General features: G+C 38.1%; 2 protein-coding genes and 1 long non-coding RNA gene across 3 annotated transcripts; 2 read left to right on the top strand and 1 right to left on the bottom strand.

The window, feature by feature from the left end:
* The first annotated feature begins 3 nt into the window (after nucleotides 1–3).
* Nucleotides 4–6,105, top strand: LOC143452709 (E3 ubiquitin-protein ligase Siah1-like). Its single transcript, XM_076953760.1, has 5 exons — nucleotides 4–145; nucleotides 2,444–2,678; nucleotides 3,315–3,524; nucleotides 3,856–4,049; nucleotides 4,680–6,105. The coding sequence occupies exons 1-5, from the start codon at nucleotides 93–95 to the stop codon at nucleotides 4,864–4,866; spliced, it is 879 nt and encodes a 292-aa protein (XP_076809875.1). The 5' UTR covers nucleotides 4–92; the 3' UTR covers nucleotides 4,867–6,105.
* A 536-nt stretch (nucleotides 6,106–6,641) lies between these two features.
* LOC143452706 (fascin-like) lies at nucleotides 6,642–10,851 on the bottom strand. Its single transcript, XM_076953758.1, has 8 exons — nucleotides 10,597–10,851; nucleotides 9,448–9,681; nucleotides 8,927–9,183; nucleotides 8,693–8,838; nucleotides 8,461–8,617; nucleotides 8,243–8,389; nucleotides 7,175–7,299; nucleotides 6,642–7,084 (listed from the first exon to the last, which is right to left on the bottom strand). Exons 1-8 carry the CDS (start codon nucleotides 10,768–10,770, stop codon nucleotides 6,876–6,878), a joined length of 1,449 nt encoding a protein of 482 aa, XP_076809873.1. The 5' UTR covers nucleotides 10,771–10,851; the 3' UTR covers nucleotides 6,642–6,875.
* Nucleotides 10,852–12,090: 1,239 nt separating this feature from the next.
* On the top strand, nucleotides 12,091–13,443 carry LOC143452713 (uncharacterized). Its single transcript, XR_013115092.1, has 3 exons — nucleotides 12,091–12,275; nucleotides 12,442–12,506; nucleotides 13,283–13,443. It is a non-coding gene; the product is annotated as an uncharacterized LOC143452713 (long non-coding RNA).
* The last annotated feature ends 1,526 nt before the right edge of the window (nucleotides 13,444–14,969 follow it).

Here is a 14,969-nt window from a genome sequence, read left to right as displayed (position 1 = left end):
ATAATTTAAACTTAAGCAGTTATATATGTGTGTAGTGTGATGATATTATCACATTATTATTTTACCGAATCATGGCATGAGCCCCATTTATAATGAGTCGACAGAAAAGTATTCCTGAGTTTGCCCCAAATCCTGCGTCAGATAGGTGAGTGAACAGTTTTACTTGTTGTCAATAATGATAATGGTAATTTATTTAAGATTTTTATTCTGCTTTGGGTTGATATATTTTTTTTCTTTATTTATTGCTTGTTAACTTTGCTTTAATTTGCAATTTACTTTTGTTGTTGGTTGAGTTTTATTTTAATATTATAAGCTAGTATCGTGTATAAAAAACTAAAACCGCTCAACAGTTAACAAAGCAGAGTGAATATTTATTGACATAGGCTCAGACATTTATTTTTGCACGGGGTGGCGGAGGCATGGCAACCTAATGTTGTCGGCATGAACAAAATGTCGAGCCAAGTTTAACCGTGATTGTTCACTTACTTTCTGCTATCCTATTTGCTTTACACTTCACTTTCTGCTAGCCTATTTTTTGGATTGTGTGGTCTTTATACAGTCTTGGCATTTTAAGCTTGTTTTTAAGGTTTACCACTTACATAGCATATTAGCCACTTTTGTTTTATTTTTTTACTTATTGTTTTTATTAGCCACATTTTTTTCATGCGACGAAACTTTTACGTCATATAGATTATACAAGAAGATAGTTTTCCACTACTTAAACGTCATCCAAATTTTTTTGTGTTGTACTTCACTTGTGTTAGCCCTGCTATAACATTCCGTGTAGCAGTGAATACATTCGAAAGAATTATGGTGAACCAAATGGTCAAGAAGTGTTTCATTTTCCTACTCAATCTTTTTTCTTTGTTAACACCTTATGAAACTAAAGACACGACAGCTTTAGATTGCCAATGGTTGATATTAGCACTTGCAACATTGATCGAAGTTTGCGATCGAAAAAGGCAAACAAGCTTTTGCACATGTATCCAACACCTGTCAATCAATTGTAGGTGGTAAGCAAAAGTCGCAAGTTAACTAAATTGCGTTGGCATATAGAGTCCCATAATTGGCGGTATAACATTGTGACAAAAAAAACAACTTTTAGCATCACGTATATTTACTTTCCTTTTAATGACGTAATCTGGCACAGTTTCAAATTGTTATGCTGCACAGTGACGTCACCAAAGTCTGATACATTTCTACATGTGTGGGCCACAAGCTGGTGGTTTTCCTATACCGTTATGCATTGCATTTTGTCTTTTTTCCCGAGTTCTTGTGCGATATGACAATGCAACGCTTGGTAGCGTTGTGAGAGGGAATTAAACCACATCTCTCTGACAACCGTTTAACATGGTCGTAAGTTCAATGACAATTTCAAATGTCATGATTAAATTAAACTATAACATTTTAATGTAGTCTTTTTGGAAAGGACATTATTCAAATGGCGTATTGTTGCAATTAATGCCATTCGTCGCATGTAAACATAAATTGACTACAAATGCTACGGTGTAATGTAAATAACTGAAGTTGAACGTCCACCTGAAACATTTCAATTACGTCGATTGTCAAAGATGTTCAACAACACGTCAAACAGACTTTAATCTGATTCGCCTTCAAATTATGTAGCATTAAAGAAAACGACCTGAGCAGTGTGAGTGTGCTGGTTGTGTGAGCATTGTAAATTATTTGTGTCAGATGTGGGATATTTCGGGTCGAGCTTGCACATAACATCATTTCAGACGGTTTGGTGTGCTTTGCGGGTTGAAACTCTGCAAAAGTCTTCAGAAACCTATTCTTTTAAAAGCAATAGTTGTTGACTTTGTAGTGAATTTTGAAGGGCGAATCATAAAAAATTTTTATGAAATATTTGGCATGAATACGAAAACAATATAAAGACAGTGTTAGTGTAAAGTGGTTCCAAGAAATAGTGCACAATTAACACAATCGCCTGCCTGACACCAACAAAGAGGCTGATTCACTGATCGAAAAATTTAATGTACTTGTCATGTGTGCTGCATAATCCTCACGGGAAAGCAGTTTACCGGTACCCATGTACAACACGTGTTTGTGGCAAAATTGGTTCACCTCCCTGACCTACCCTTTATGTAGTCCCGCGGCAAAGTGTATAAGTTTTACTTATTTGAGCAACGGGGTGGCCGCCACCCTTTAGCAATGGTCATGGATTGGCGTGGCCACCCTGTAAGTCGGCGCATCATGTTCATTGATATACATAAATACATTCCATTTATCCTGTATTTAACGTTTCGATAAAAGTGGTGTTTTGGTGAATCCATTGCCCTGTTAAAATGTAAATGCTTTGTCGTTCATAGCAATGAAAATGCAGAAAACCTCTTTAAATTCATAATCATTTCACATGCACACTTGCCATACACTGTATGCTGCTTGCATCTGTTACAAGATACTTACAACATCATTTTTACAGGGCATCTGATCACAGACCTATGGAAGTGGCGAGTGCAAATAGCGGCGCACTCGCCACATCTGGGAGTGACCTTGCTAGTTTGTTCGAGTGTCCAGTATGTTTTGATTATGTCCTTCCACCTATACTTCAGTGTCAGAGTGGCCATCTTGTTTGCAGCAGCTGTCGTCCTAAGTTAACTTGCTGCCCTGCATGCCGTGGAACTCTTGGAAATATTCGTAATCTAGGCATGGAAAAGGTACAAGCACACTCTATTTAGTTGCTGTTTGTGATTGATAACTCTGGTGCACTGTGTATTTTACAATTTTATGCTGTTTTTTGATTTCTTGGGTTAATGTTGGTGTTTGCAATACTGCAAACATGATAAATGTGAGGACATGCTTCATTATTGTCGCCATAAAAGCCATGTGGTAGACAGTGGTACTGCCAATGGTGATTGTGGTTTAGTTAGATCCTGTCAATTGCAATTGTATTAAAATACAAGAACTAGGTTGATATTATTTAGTAGTGTGCAATAATATCGCAAATGAAAAAGTTAAGGCTTACAATAGCTTTTCGTTAATTCTTGTATTTGAACACCCCACAAAGGACTTAAATGTTTTGGCTTTAAAACTACTTTAGATTAGAATAAAATTTGAAGTTGACATTCTAGATTTAGGTAAAAAATAATACAGTTAAGTATAAAAAGTATAATTAATGCACTTGTCCAGTAGCAATGCTTAATTTTTAATTATATGATGGGTGTTTGTTGGTTTTTTTCCATCAAGTTCTCAGCCTATTATATTTCACCACTTCTAATTCTGGTTTAATAACCATGCACTATATCTACCGCTGATGCACTTAAACCTTTTGCTTATAGCGGGTTTGTGTTTAGGTTGCAATGACTGTTGATTTTCCATGCAAGTATGCTTCATCTGGTTGCGAAGTCACTCTGCGTTATACTCATAAGACGGAGCATGAAGAAACGTGTGAATTTCGTCCATACTCCTGTCCCTGCCCGGGAGCATCTTGCAAGTGGCAGGGCACTTTGGACGCTGTCATGCCACATTTAATGACCGCCCATAAATCAATTACAAATTTACAGGTATACTGGCTTAACAGTTAAACAGTGGTAAGGTTGAGTTATATCAAGACGTAAACATCACCATGCTACGTTACGCTACGTTCGAACTACGTTATACGGTAACACAATTTATATGTTTGCTAACAAAAAATGTTTAAAGTATCATACATAGCGATGCTGCCTTAATTGCTACATAATCCGTCCAATTAATACAGCTCGGAGTACGTGAAGCGATACCTGATGTTGGTCACAACATGCAACCAATTACCGTTTACTTTACTGTACCCTCCAATATCTTGAGACTTGACTGATTGAATACAGTATTGATTTTTTTTTAATTTCGGCCATGTAGGGTGAGGATATTGTTTTCCTTGCAACCGATATAAACTTGCCCGGGGCAGTGGATTGGGTTATGATGCAGTCATGCTATGGCCATCATTTTATGCTTGTTCTCGAGAAGCAAGAAAAACTTGATGGACATCAACAATTTTTTGCTATTGTCCAATTAATAGGAACAAGGAAACAAGCGGAAAACTTTGCATACAGGTAAAAGTCAAATGAAGCAAACAACTAGCTTGGATACTTTATAATGATGAGTAATAAATTGATTGTAAATTTAATTACCGTTTAAGAGTAGTAACTTAATTGGTGCCTGTTGACTTGGCCATTATGTTGTTTACTGAGTTAGGACGCTTTTTACAGCAAGTAATTGTCAGCCCGGAAAAGGTCATAATCCACGTGGGTGTTGTGGCAACCAACATTGATGTTTTCTGGTTAGCTTTGAAAACGGGTTGTATAGAATTTTTTCCGGAAATTAATTTGACGTTGATATTTCACACACAAATTACAATGTTGAACAAACAATTCCATATGTAACACTGTAGTTGAACAAAATTCACTTTAAGACTATTGGAAATGTTTTGATAAAAGCAGTAAAACATGGAGCAGTGGGAAACACAAAAAACAACCATTCTCTCACTAAGTCACTGTTGCCTTTAGGTTGTTTTGTACACAATGGATTTTTTCTCTATGTAGTTCTATTTATGGATAACTGATGAAGGTTGAACAGCCATAAATACTCAGAACCATTAAATACCACTCATAATTTTGGAATGTTTTGTCCAACTGTATATATTCGGTTTAGCTATTCACATAGAACATTTCATTTTGTCACAGACTTGAACTTAATGGACCTAAACGCCGTTTAACTTGGGAAGCAACACCACGTTCTATACATGAAGGCGTATCATCGGCGATCATGAACAGCGACTGTATGGTTTTCGATTCTGCCATCGCTCATATGTTTGCAGATAAAGGAAACCTCGGTATCAATGTTACTGTGTCCATGTGCAACTGTTCATGATATAACCAACGGACTCCATATGTTCACAATTCCTACCAAACAATTTGTTTTAATTTTTGCACTTTTAACTAAACAAAAGTCCTGAGCAAAAGCTGCGTCGTTTCTGTATTCGGAAGGGATTGTACTTGGCATCTGACGTTACACTTTATTTTTTATGGAATAATGAGACTTGGATGTTGCACACTTTTTGACAGATATTCCTGTACAAACAAAAGTAAATCCATGAATTTTGAAGGTAATACGTTAAGATGGTGTTCAAATGTTTGCCCGCTGTTGTTAAATTGTTTAGACATGCGGTTGGTTGGGCCGAACCTGCGCTGATGTAGTCTTTTCTGAAATTACGGTTTACATTACAACCTTGCACGATTTTATCCCAGAACGTACGCTTTTCTAGCATTGCTTACTGCATTCTCAGTCGAAAATTTGAAAACAACCACAACATATATATGCTTTAACCGAAGAGATGCATGGAAACGTACAGTACAGCTTATTTGTACAGTTGTAACTTTTGTCTTCTTTTTGCCAGAGTGCGTTATTGGTTCAGGTTTTGCATACCAACTTTAAATGCAGATTGCAAGTTTTATATAGCGCCTGCTTTAGATTAAGGCAACCGATTACTCTTGTGTGAGTTTGAAGTTATGGTGTTATAATTTCAATTCATGCTCACTTATTGCCATTTTATTAGTAATGCGAACTTGACGGAGCTGAAGCAGCGGTTTACCTACCCTAAGGTTTTGCCCAGCACATCAAACAACATGTTCATTCAACTCATTTTCTGTCAAGTTCTGCTGATTCTTTACCCATTGTAAGCGGAGCTAGTTACTGATTTTCATGATCCAAATGTCTGTAGAAATAAGTGGAAAACTGCAATTTAAGTAACCTTCGTTGTTACCGACTTTTATTGGAGAGTTTTGCAGTTGAACTCGCTTTCACAATTCCCGTCCACGCGATAGTTTGTTTAATGAATGAAATGTCATTGCGAGTGGTTTTACTTACTTGCTAGTTCAGTAAAGCCCATTGGCAATTTGTGTTATTATATCAGATCTGTGTCACATTCAACTGAAATTTTCTTTTACTGTGTTGATCTTATTACAAACTGTTTATTTTCTCTCATATTTTTCGTCTTTCTTACATACTTGACTTAAAAATATATTGTCTAGTCGCGCCTTGTGACGGTATGTACAAACACATTTTGAAGTTCATTGGTATTTTGAAAATAAAAACAAGTTGTTAACAACATTACAAGCATTATCAAAATCAATCAAACAATGTTTTCTGAAATTAATTCAAGGGTTTATATTTCCGCATGTTAAAAAGAACTATGCAACCACCACTAGCTCAGAGTACCCTGCGAAAAAATGTTATGTCTAGACTTCTGCTTACCTATACACTTGAGGGAATAGGAGAACTACACTCCACTAACCGACAACTGCACATGCTTGTAACATGTTAACAATAGGCTCGACATTATTCAAATCCACTCACACTAATCAACTACATATATATTATGATTGCCGCGAGGTATAATAACGCCAAAATGCAAGGCACAACTGGTGAAATATAGAAATTTGTTTCTGCCAACGTTCCGTTGTTAACCCATTCGGGATACTTTCATCATGGCAATGTAAAATACAGAAATAAATTTCTTTAATTCACCAGTTGTGCCTTGGATTTGATATCACTGATCAACTACTTTCAGCTCCATGGGTGGTAGCTGAATTGTGTGAAACTTTTAAGTCGTGTCCAATAATTCTGAGAGATATAACGTTGCAACGCATGATTAGATGAATTTATTCAGTTAGGATATAATATCGGAATGCTTAGTATTATAAACAACGTGTGTTGCACACAAACGTATATCTCGATTACATAAGGGGCACAATATCTGAAAATCCTGTTTTGTATCACAAGTGAAGCTTTCGGAAAAGCGGACGTACTCAAAAGTCTATATATTGCATCAGAAAAAAAACAATAGAAATGACATCATAAAATGTATGGCACTGACGTAATCAGTATTCCCAGAGTGTGGACTTGTTAATTGCACTTCCATCTGCTTTCATGATGCCGACATGGTCACTGGTGATGTAGCCGCCTCCATTCTCAGATTTCAGGGCTATCTTGCTACCTTTGACGAGCTCAATAACAAAGTACTGGGGTTCTGCGCTGTTTGCTGCCACCTTCTTATCACCATCAATAGCCCAGTACGTACCGCTAGGTGCTGCACAAAAGCGTACAATAGTAGACAGAATTTGGACAGAGAACTGGCAAACGCAATAAAGTGAGTGAGAATGAAATAACTATAGCATACCTTTCAGGGCGTATGCTCCTTCATTTTCTTCCATGTGAAAGATGTCGTAGCTGGCTCTGTTTCCTTCCAGTTTTTCACCTTTGCATCCAATGAAGCCGTTTTCGCCGCGGAAAACGATCAAGGGCCTGAACGGAAAAGCTTGTAGTTTATTGTCTGTGTGATTCAGGCCTACACGTATTTGCGGAGCACGAAACACAACGTTCGTTGTTCGAAAAGAAAGATAAACTATAACCAAACGACAGGATATGGAAATAATAATACGAGACAGTTTGGGCAGCGTTAACAGTTTGTATTGTGACAACACACTTCACAAAATACAAGTGCTAGAAAGTTACGGACAAAATTTATCTAAACCAGAAAGGCAAAGTTGGCCTAGTTAGGATTATTATCAGTAAAAGTTTGTTCAATTCTTAAAGTTTTTTATTGGATTAAGCAACATACATGTCCTCTTCTGTGATCGAATACGAAACCATTACCTACGATTTATTCTTAACATGTTCATATTCAAATCGATTGTAATTCGGTTTTCCTTTTCCATATTATTGATATAGATAGAACTCATACAAATCGATAAGCCTTATTCATGCTTAGCGGCGACGAAAACATCCTCATCTTAGCGTCCATTCTTGTATCAAAAAGTCACAACAAACTTAAGCACAAAGAAACCGGCACGATTTGAATTCGGACAGTGTTACTAAAACAGACAACTATTTATAGTAGGTTTTAACTCTTAAATTCCTATTACAAATTATCCTGAATGGGTTTGAGAACTTTTGCACAAACAATAGATTTAATCACCCAGAGCTATATATATTTAATCACTATGTCCAACTATTATTAAATCAACCGCCAGATAACCTGGAAGGAAGGCTGCAAAATAGATTGATTGTCGAGTATGCGCATTAACACTACCGGTACCCGTCACCTATACTTTCCAATAAACGGGCAGAACAGGCTTTTAGAGGGATACTGACCCAACACTTGCAAGGGATAAAATATAAGTTTTAACTATAGTGAGGTGTGATAGTGTTTTGGAGTTACACCAATTAACTGTTACATCCGTATTACCTGTTTGTTAATCTGAACACGAAATCCTCTGCCTCATCTGATACGGCAAGATGTCCTGACGGCAACACACTGACATACTTTCCGTTGGACGCTTTCAGGCGAATGAATCTGCCGTGCCACTCAATTTCGAATTGAGTTTCTGGAGACCTGCAGAGTGCATTGAGATATAAAAAGGGAAAATTCGCGTAACAAAAACCATCATTGTTTGCAAATAATACTTGTTGTCAGAGACATCCGCGCTGATACTCTGTCCATTTAACCTCCAGTACTTGTCTTTGTCGTTATGAAGGTACACCGAGTTTGATTTGGCGTCCATTTCCATTTGAAAGGTTTCGTTTTCCTCCGCTTCCCATTGGTTGGCGGAGAGCTGAAGCCCTATTACGTCATATTTAAAGGTTAGCGTAAAACAATAAGTCATGTGTTGCGTCATAAAACTGTTTTGTGACTCACCTTGTTTTCCGGACACGAATTTTTTCTTTGTCTTGGAGAAGAGGGTGATTTGTGGATGGGAGTCAACTAAAGTAAAATGCTCGTCTTTTCCCGGGGTGTCTTTTCTCCCGTGTAGTGCGCCTTTTGGACCATTCGGCGATAAATATCTATTACGTCACAAACATTAAAAATGACGTCATAGATAAATAGACTAATTTTCATAATACTCTCCCCAACTGGATTTAGGATACGTACTTTGAGTCGGATTTTGACTTAAACGCAATCTTTCCGGCGTAAAACTCGATAGTGAACAATGTCTTGTCGCTGCATGTTTTTTCCAGGGACCCATCAGACGCCAAATACATGTTGTTGGATGTGACAAGAGCGTACCCCTTGTCCTTGAAGACGAGGGTGATCAGGGTATCCACGCCCCAAGGGGTGCGTTTCGTCATATGTACTGCGTCGTCGGTGTTGTTCGCGTAGCATTTTCGGCGAATGTTGTAAATATTCACCTGGGTAAATACACGAGCATTAATAACGATTAATAACTTTTGAAATTGATCGCTGTTATTGGTTCAACTCTCAAGCGGGTCAAATATATTACATGTATATTATGCGTGCAGTGATGTTGTGTCGTGTTCAAGCAGACAGACACAGCTACCAATTAAATTAATGATTATAATTCAACGGCGTTCCAAGCCGTACAAATATTGACTTGGAATAACATTACAACGGCAACTAAAATAGATCCAATTAAGATTTAATAAAGAACATACCTGCGGATGCATTGCCAAGTGGACCATCCATAGGTAAGCCGGGGATACGCTTTGTTCGAAGCAAGAGAGATTGTCACCGCTACCGCCAAAATACCGCCCGTATTTTGAACTTTTTATCGCCCAGCGTCCGTCAGTGGTAGCCTCGACTTGAAACGCGTTTTCGTCTCCTGGCGTTTCCGCGTCACAACTGACATTTCCATTTTTATCGGCTCCCAAGTATCTCCCGAGAAAACTCTGAATACGAAAACAGCAGGGTGCGTTAAATTAAAACCTAAGTGCTGAATACACTTTCTTTTATTGAAATGGAAACAGTGTTATTACGAGCAAACAGTGAATGCTATATAGACTCTATATTACAGAGACTTAAAATTACTGTCATCCATGACGACGCGACGCTCTTCCGCCTATTATGCGCTTAGGGGTTATAGAAGTTTATTACGCCGAACTAATAGTCAAGCGAAATTAATAATTCTTTATGGTTAGTCAAACACGGCGTCCTGTAATAATAAGACGGTGAAGATGCCCTTTTTATAGGTTACAGTCTGTTAGCCGTAAGGTGAAAATGAAAGTGGTTTGATAAAGGCTTTTTGTCGAATGTCAAGCATTTGTGATTACACGACAATCAAGTGAAGTCAGGCCATATTTGGAAAAAAACGGGAAAATAAACTTTCAGCGGAAATACGCGGCCTGGAAAAGCACGATGGGCCAGTCTACAGACCATACACGGTTCACACTAAAGGCAAAACAGCCAATTCATATTTTGACAACATTTGGCGCAAAAGTGCAATAAATATCTCATCAACCGCTGTGAGCTGTTATCGTCTTGGTACACAGGAAGCGATGACGTCACAGTCTGAAAACTGAATCGAATTACAAACACGAAGCGCAGCGATAAACGGAATATTTGGGGCTAAAACGCCAACCAATGCGATACAGTATCAACAAAAACTAACGGTATTAATCACAACTAACGCTGATTGTGGTCTTTCAGTCAAATGAAGCGTAAAAAGCCGATAAAACACGGCCGAATTTATCGCCATATCTAATTAACTTAAGCGTTTTCTGTGTGTAAACCTACCCATACATTATTGAGGCAAAATTTTTAATGGACGACATTAACGCGTGTGCAAAACTTTAATTCTAACTTACCTTGAAGTATACACTTGAACCGTCTGTTTGCTGCTCCAGACTCCAAGTTTGTTTCTTTTTTAGACTTGAACCGCTGGCAGCGATTTTAAAGCCAAAGGTTTCGGCCGTAAGATACTTTTTGCTGGAGTTTATCAAACCAAAAGTGAATTGCAAGGCTTCACTCAGTTCACCCATTTTTATACAACTCTTTCAAAGGGCCGAAAGCAAAGCAGATTCTGAAAGCTAAAATTGACACAACTTCATTCTAGCTATAATTTTATGAAATAAACCAAGGTTTTCAAGCACTCCTATCGTTTCAGAAGAATACACTTTTAAATTCCAATCTAATTAAACAGCCTGAAATCTGATCGACTATAGCTAATGCGTAGTACGAAATCCCCACCAAGCTAGAATAAAATGGTCTACAACGGTTAAGTTAGGTTAAGCTGGTAGGAGTAATATCACACGGTACCGATGATGACACATGTCTGTTATACACTATACAGTAACCTCATTTCTTTCCTCTGCGCCATACTAAACAAATTACAATAGCAAGACGATTTCCTCAAAAAAAATGTGAGTGACGCTAAACCTCCTTGTCTAAGCGGCCCGCTTGAGAAAGTTTCAAAGGAAAGGTTGATAACGGTACTGTGAAAAAAAATCTAGACTCCCAAGTTTAACTGTGTCTGGGCAAAATAGAATTTGTGACGTCATGTCCCTAGAGGAAACGCCCTTTCACGCGTCTCTGGAGTATAGAAATACATGCCTTGTAATGGACAAATGAACATAAGCATTGAATTGGCAATATTTTAAGTTAGCTTTGATTACTGACGTAAAAATAATTCAAATGCCGCTTATCTCACTGATTGCTTGTTTAAGTTTGATTTTGTTACAAGCGCTTACCAACAATGTATAATTAACCTTGTCAATTCAGGTGGCCACGAACCCCATTAAATCTAGTCCTGTCTACAGCTTTCCAAAGCGTAAATTTTGTAATCGAGTTTGCTTGCTGCCTGCCAGCTACTACCTAGGATTATCGCCCATCGTTTAAAACTTCAAGAGCGCTTTGTTTCTGTTCTAATCAAAATCGAGTACCACTTAGTAGCTATTATGACGACATAAAATGGAACCGATGTTTTAGCTCCATACCTAAGCATCAGCTACGCAACCTCAACACCCGTTCGACAGGCAGTGCTTTTTGCTTTATTGCAAGCTGTCAATTTAAAGACCGGCATTTGCTACCACGTCACTATCAGCTATATATAAAACGAACCAAAACAAGAAAACGGAAGCCTTCGCGCATACTGTGAATGCTTTAAGTCACGACTCACACCAGCAACACAAACCGCTGACTTTCATTATTACCAAGCTTTCTATATAGGTACATATCAAACAGCTATTAGTGTAGCCATTATTTGCTATTTAAATGGCGCATTTGTTAGCTTGGGCAAGTTTAAATAAAAGCATATTCGTGTTTTGAACTACTGTAACTAAAAACATATTTCCATTAGTCGGCGATGGCACGACCTCACAATCTTTACACTCAACGGTGGTCGGTGGAGATGAATCCCTGGTACAAAATAAACCGCTTTTAACCAATCTGTCCTTGGGCGTATCAAATATTCATTCAGTTTGCATCGATTTTAACAACATATGTGATTCGCGGTTACCGCCATCAACAGTGCACGGTGAAGCTAGAGGTATTATAAATAATTTATAGCTAATTGTGAAACATGCGTACAATCGACATATGGCTATCGCTCCGGGATATGATTGCACACAATAAATATTGCAAAGCCTATATGACGTTACATTAGCTTAATTACAGTCGTGCTTCATTTACTAATTTGTTTATTTTAATTCAAGGCTTTGACAGCGTCATTTTGCTAAGTTCCGCTGTTAGGCAGGAGACTAATGGATAAATGGGTAAGGTAAGTCGTGCTGTATACTGATCAAATCTTTCTACCAACGCTATAGGATAATCAAAGTCACGTAACTGGTTCTAATTTGGTACAATAATCACTAATTCTCGTAATGTCTTGATATCTTTTTAAAACTAATGCAGTAATTAAAATTCACAAATCAATTTTGAAAATTATTCAAAAACATCGGAATAATTTAATGATTTGACAATTAAGTTTCGATATTTGGTACTGATAAGCACACTTTACGGTGAAGGTCGGTGGAACTCTATATGCCATGGACATAACACTTGTTCCTCAGCCTTGAGCTCGGTGTCGTTGTTAGCAACGTATTAAGAATTATGTGAACGCCAGCCTGAGTGATGTGATTCCAATTTTTAACTGTGACTACGCTCGAGCTGATAATGATAAAGTTTCTCTTTACAAGGACCAAGAAAGTCTCTCAGACCCTCCCTCTGGCTTAAATTTTATCAGCAATCCAGCCGGGTTTGATAGCAATAACGTTAGCCCAAAAGTTTATTATAATATTGTTTTTTAATGAATTGCATTCAGCTGTCAGCTTATAGTCTTACGAATTCGAAACAAATTGAGGTAATACCCCAATTAAAAGAGCAAATTCAAACTAGAAATATCTCCTTTAACACTTTTTGAAAAATCTTTAAAAGATGTCTGTCAAACCACCAACACAATTAGCGATGAGTTTACTGAAGGTACGTGATCTCCTTCAATCATATCACTGCTGCCGAACTTTACTTGTTCTAACCTCACTGTTAGTTTTTCTGTAGGCGTTATTGATCTGTTGGCCGTTTAGCTGAGCAAGTGCAATGCCGAGATGTATACACACTGCCTTCAACATCATATGTGGAGCCAGATATACTTTATTTACTAATTTCAGGTATCATTATTGTTACACATGGCAGACGGCTGTAGCCTAATTCCAGGGCCGGATTAAGGCGGGGGCTGATGGGGCTGCAGCCCCAGGTCCACACCCAAATATAGGCCCACCACTGCACTAAGTCAATGAAACAACTAAGGTAGCCTAGGCTAATACAAATCTCCCAGCTATTATTGAAAACACAGTCCATGCACTGTAAAACCCAACCTGGTCAGTATGACGCAACAATCGCTTTTTCTCGGCTGTTAGGCAGGATTGTTAGTAGCCAAGTCAAGTCAAGTTTATTTCGCAATAACGCACATAACAATATTGCGCATGCAGGCAGTAGCGAAAGACCACTATAGGGTCATCTAAATCTAGCTCGCCTAGAGACTCTAGGCGTAGCTAGAGTAGCTGTTGCTATAGTCTAGGCTAGAGTATAGCAACATATTGTTTTTAGTTGTTTTGTTTTTAGCTTGGCTAAATTAATTTAATAGGCCTCTGACTATCATAGAGCCCCAGGCCCATAAAAAGCTTAATCCGGTCCTGCCTAATTCGAACAAAGTAGCTTTTGCTTTTATAAACATTGTACAAAATTTGCATGCTGTGTATCCCGATCATCAGAACGTCAAATGACCAAATTATGCAGTCGTTTCCTCTCATCAGCATGTTATTAAACCAATTTGTTGCGCGATTCGCGATTTCGAGACCCTGCGTCAGAATTCAGTCCAATCGGTCGGAAGAAATTTCCACTTCAAGCATTAGCGTATTTAGGGGGCCATTGAGCCATGCCCACCTTGAGGAACGGATCTTTTTGGGACCATAGTCCTTTTTACGTTTTCAGTTTTTCGTTTATTGTTCATCCTTGTTTGCGACAACTTATAAGCTATAACCTATATAGTTTGACAGTTTGGTCACTTCCCTTCAAAAACTCCGCATTCTAAGCTACACATTTTTACACGTACCGCTAATTGCCTCTATTTTTGTAGGCTATAAGCTTTTTGTATAAACGCGCGTGTCTGCGCAGAGTTTCATTCAATTCAGTTTACTTTGCTTCAATAGGCCTAAAAGTTTTATCAATGTTTTTCATTTTACTGGCAACGTCGGTTTCCTTGCAGTGCTTGTCGAGAAGAGCACAGAGCTATTACTGGAGTCAGATCATCTCGGAGTCATGACGGGGCTACCTCTCTCTCTGCCCTACGGTCATGGGCGATGCTCGTTAAGCATTTTCCAAGTCGCTTCTCAGTTTGCACCCTATACGCTTTCAGGAGCGTATCCAGAAGATGCCTCGTTACGTTTATATCCGTCGTTCCCCACAATACAATAATCTAATATACCGTGTTTCAGACTTGTTTTATACGAAAAATACGAGCCTACAAAATTGGACTATCCTATATACGGCGCTTCAAAACTGGAAGCCACCATACGCATCCATATGAGAATATATTTCCTTTAAAAAGCGTTTTTATAAACGCAGAAACTCCAAATTTTTTGTGTTTTGTCTGTTTTGAGGGAAGTGTACAAACAAGGGAATTTCAAACCCACATTTTCTTCAAAACTTTTTCCCACCTACCTCAAGGGAATCCTAAATACACTAC

Source organism: Clavelina lepadiformis, chromosome 4 (assembly GCF_947623445.1).
Source record: "Clavelina lepadiformis chromosome 4, kaClaLepa1.1, whole genome shotgun sequence".
Lineage (NCBI taxonomy): Eukaryota > Metazoa > Chordata > Ascidiacea > Aplousobranchia > Clavelinidae > Clavelina > Clavelina lepadiformis.
Note: the sequence above shows the minus strand (reverse complement) of the source record. Positions and strands in the feature narration are given on the sequence as shown.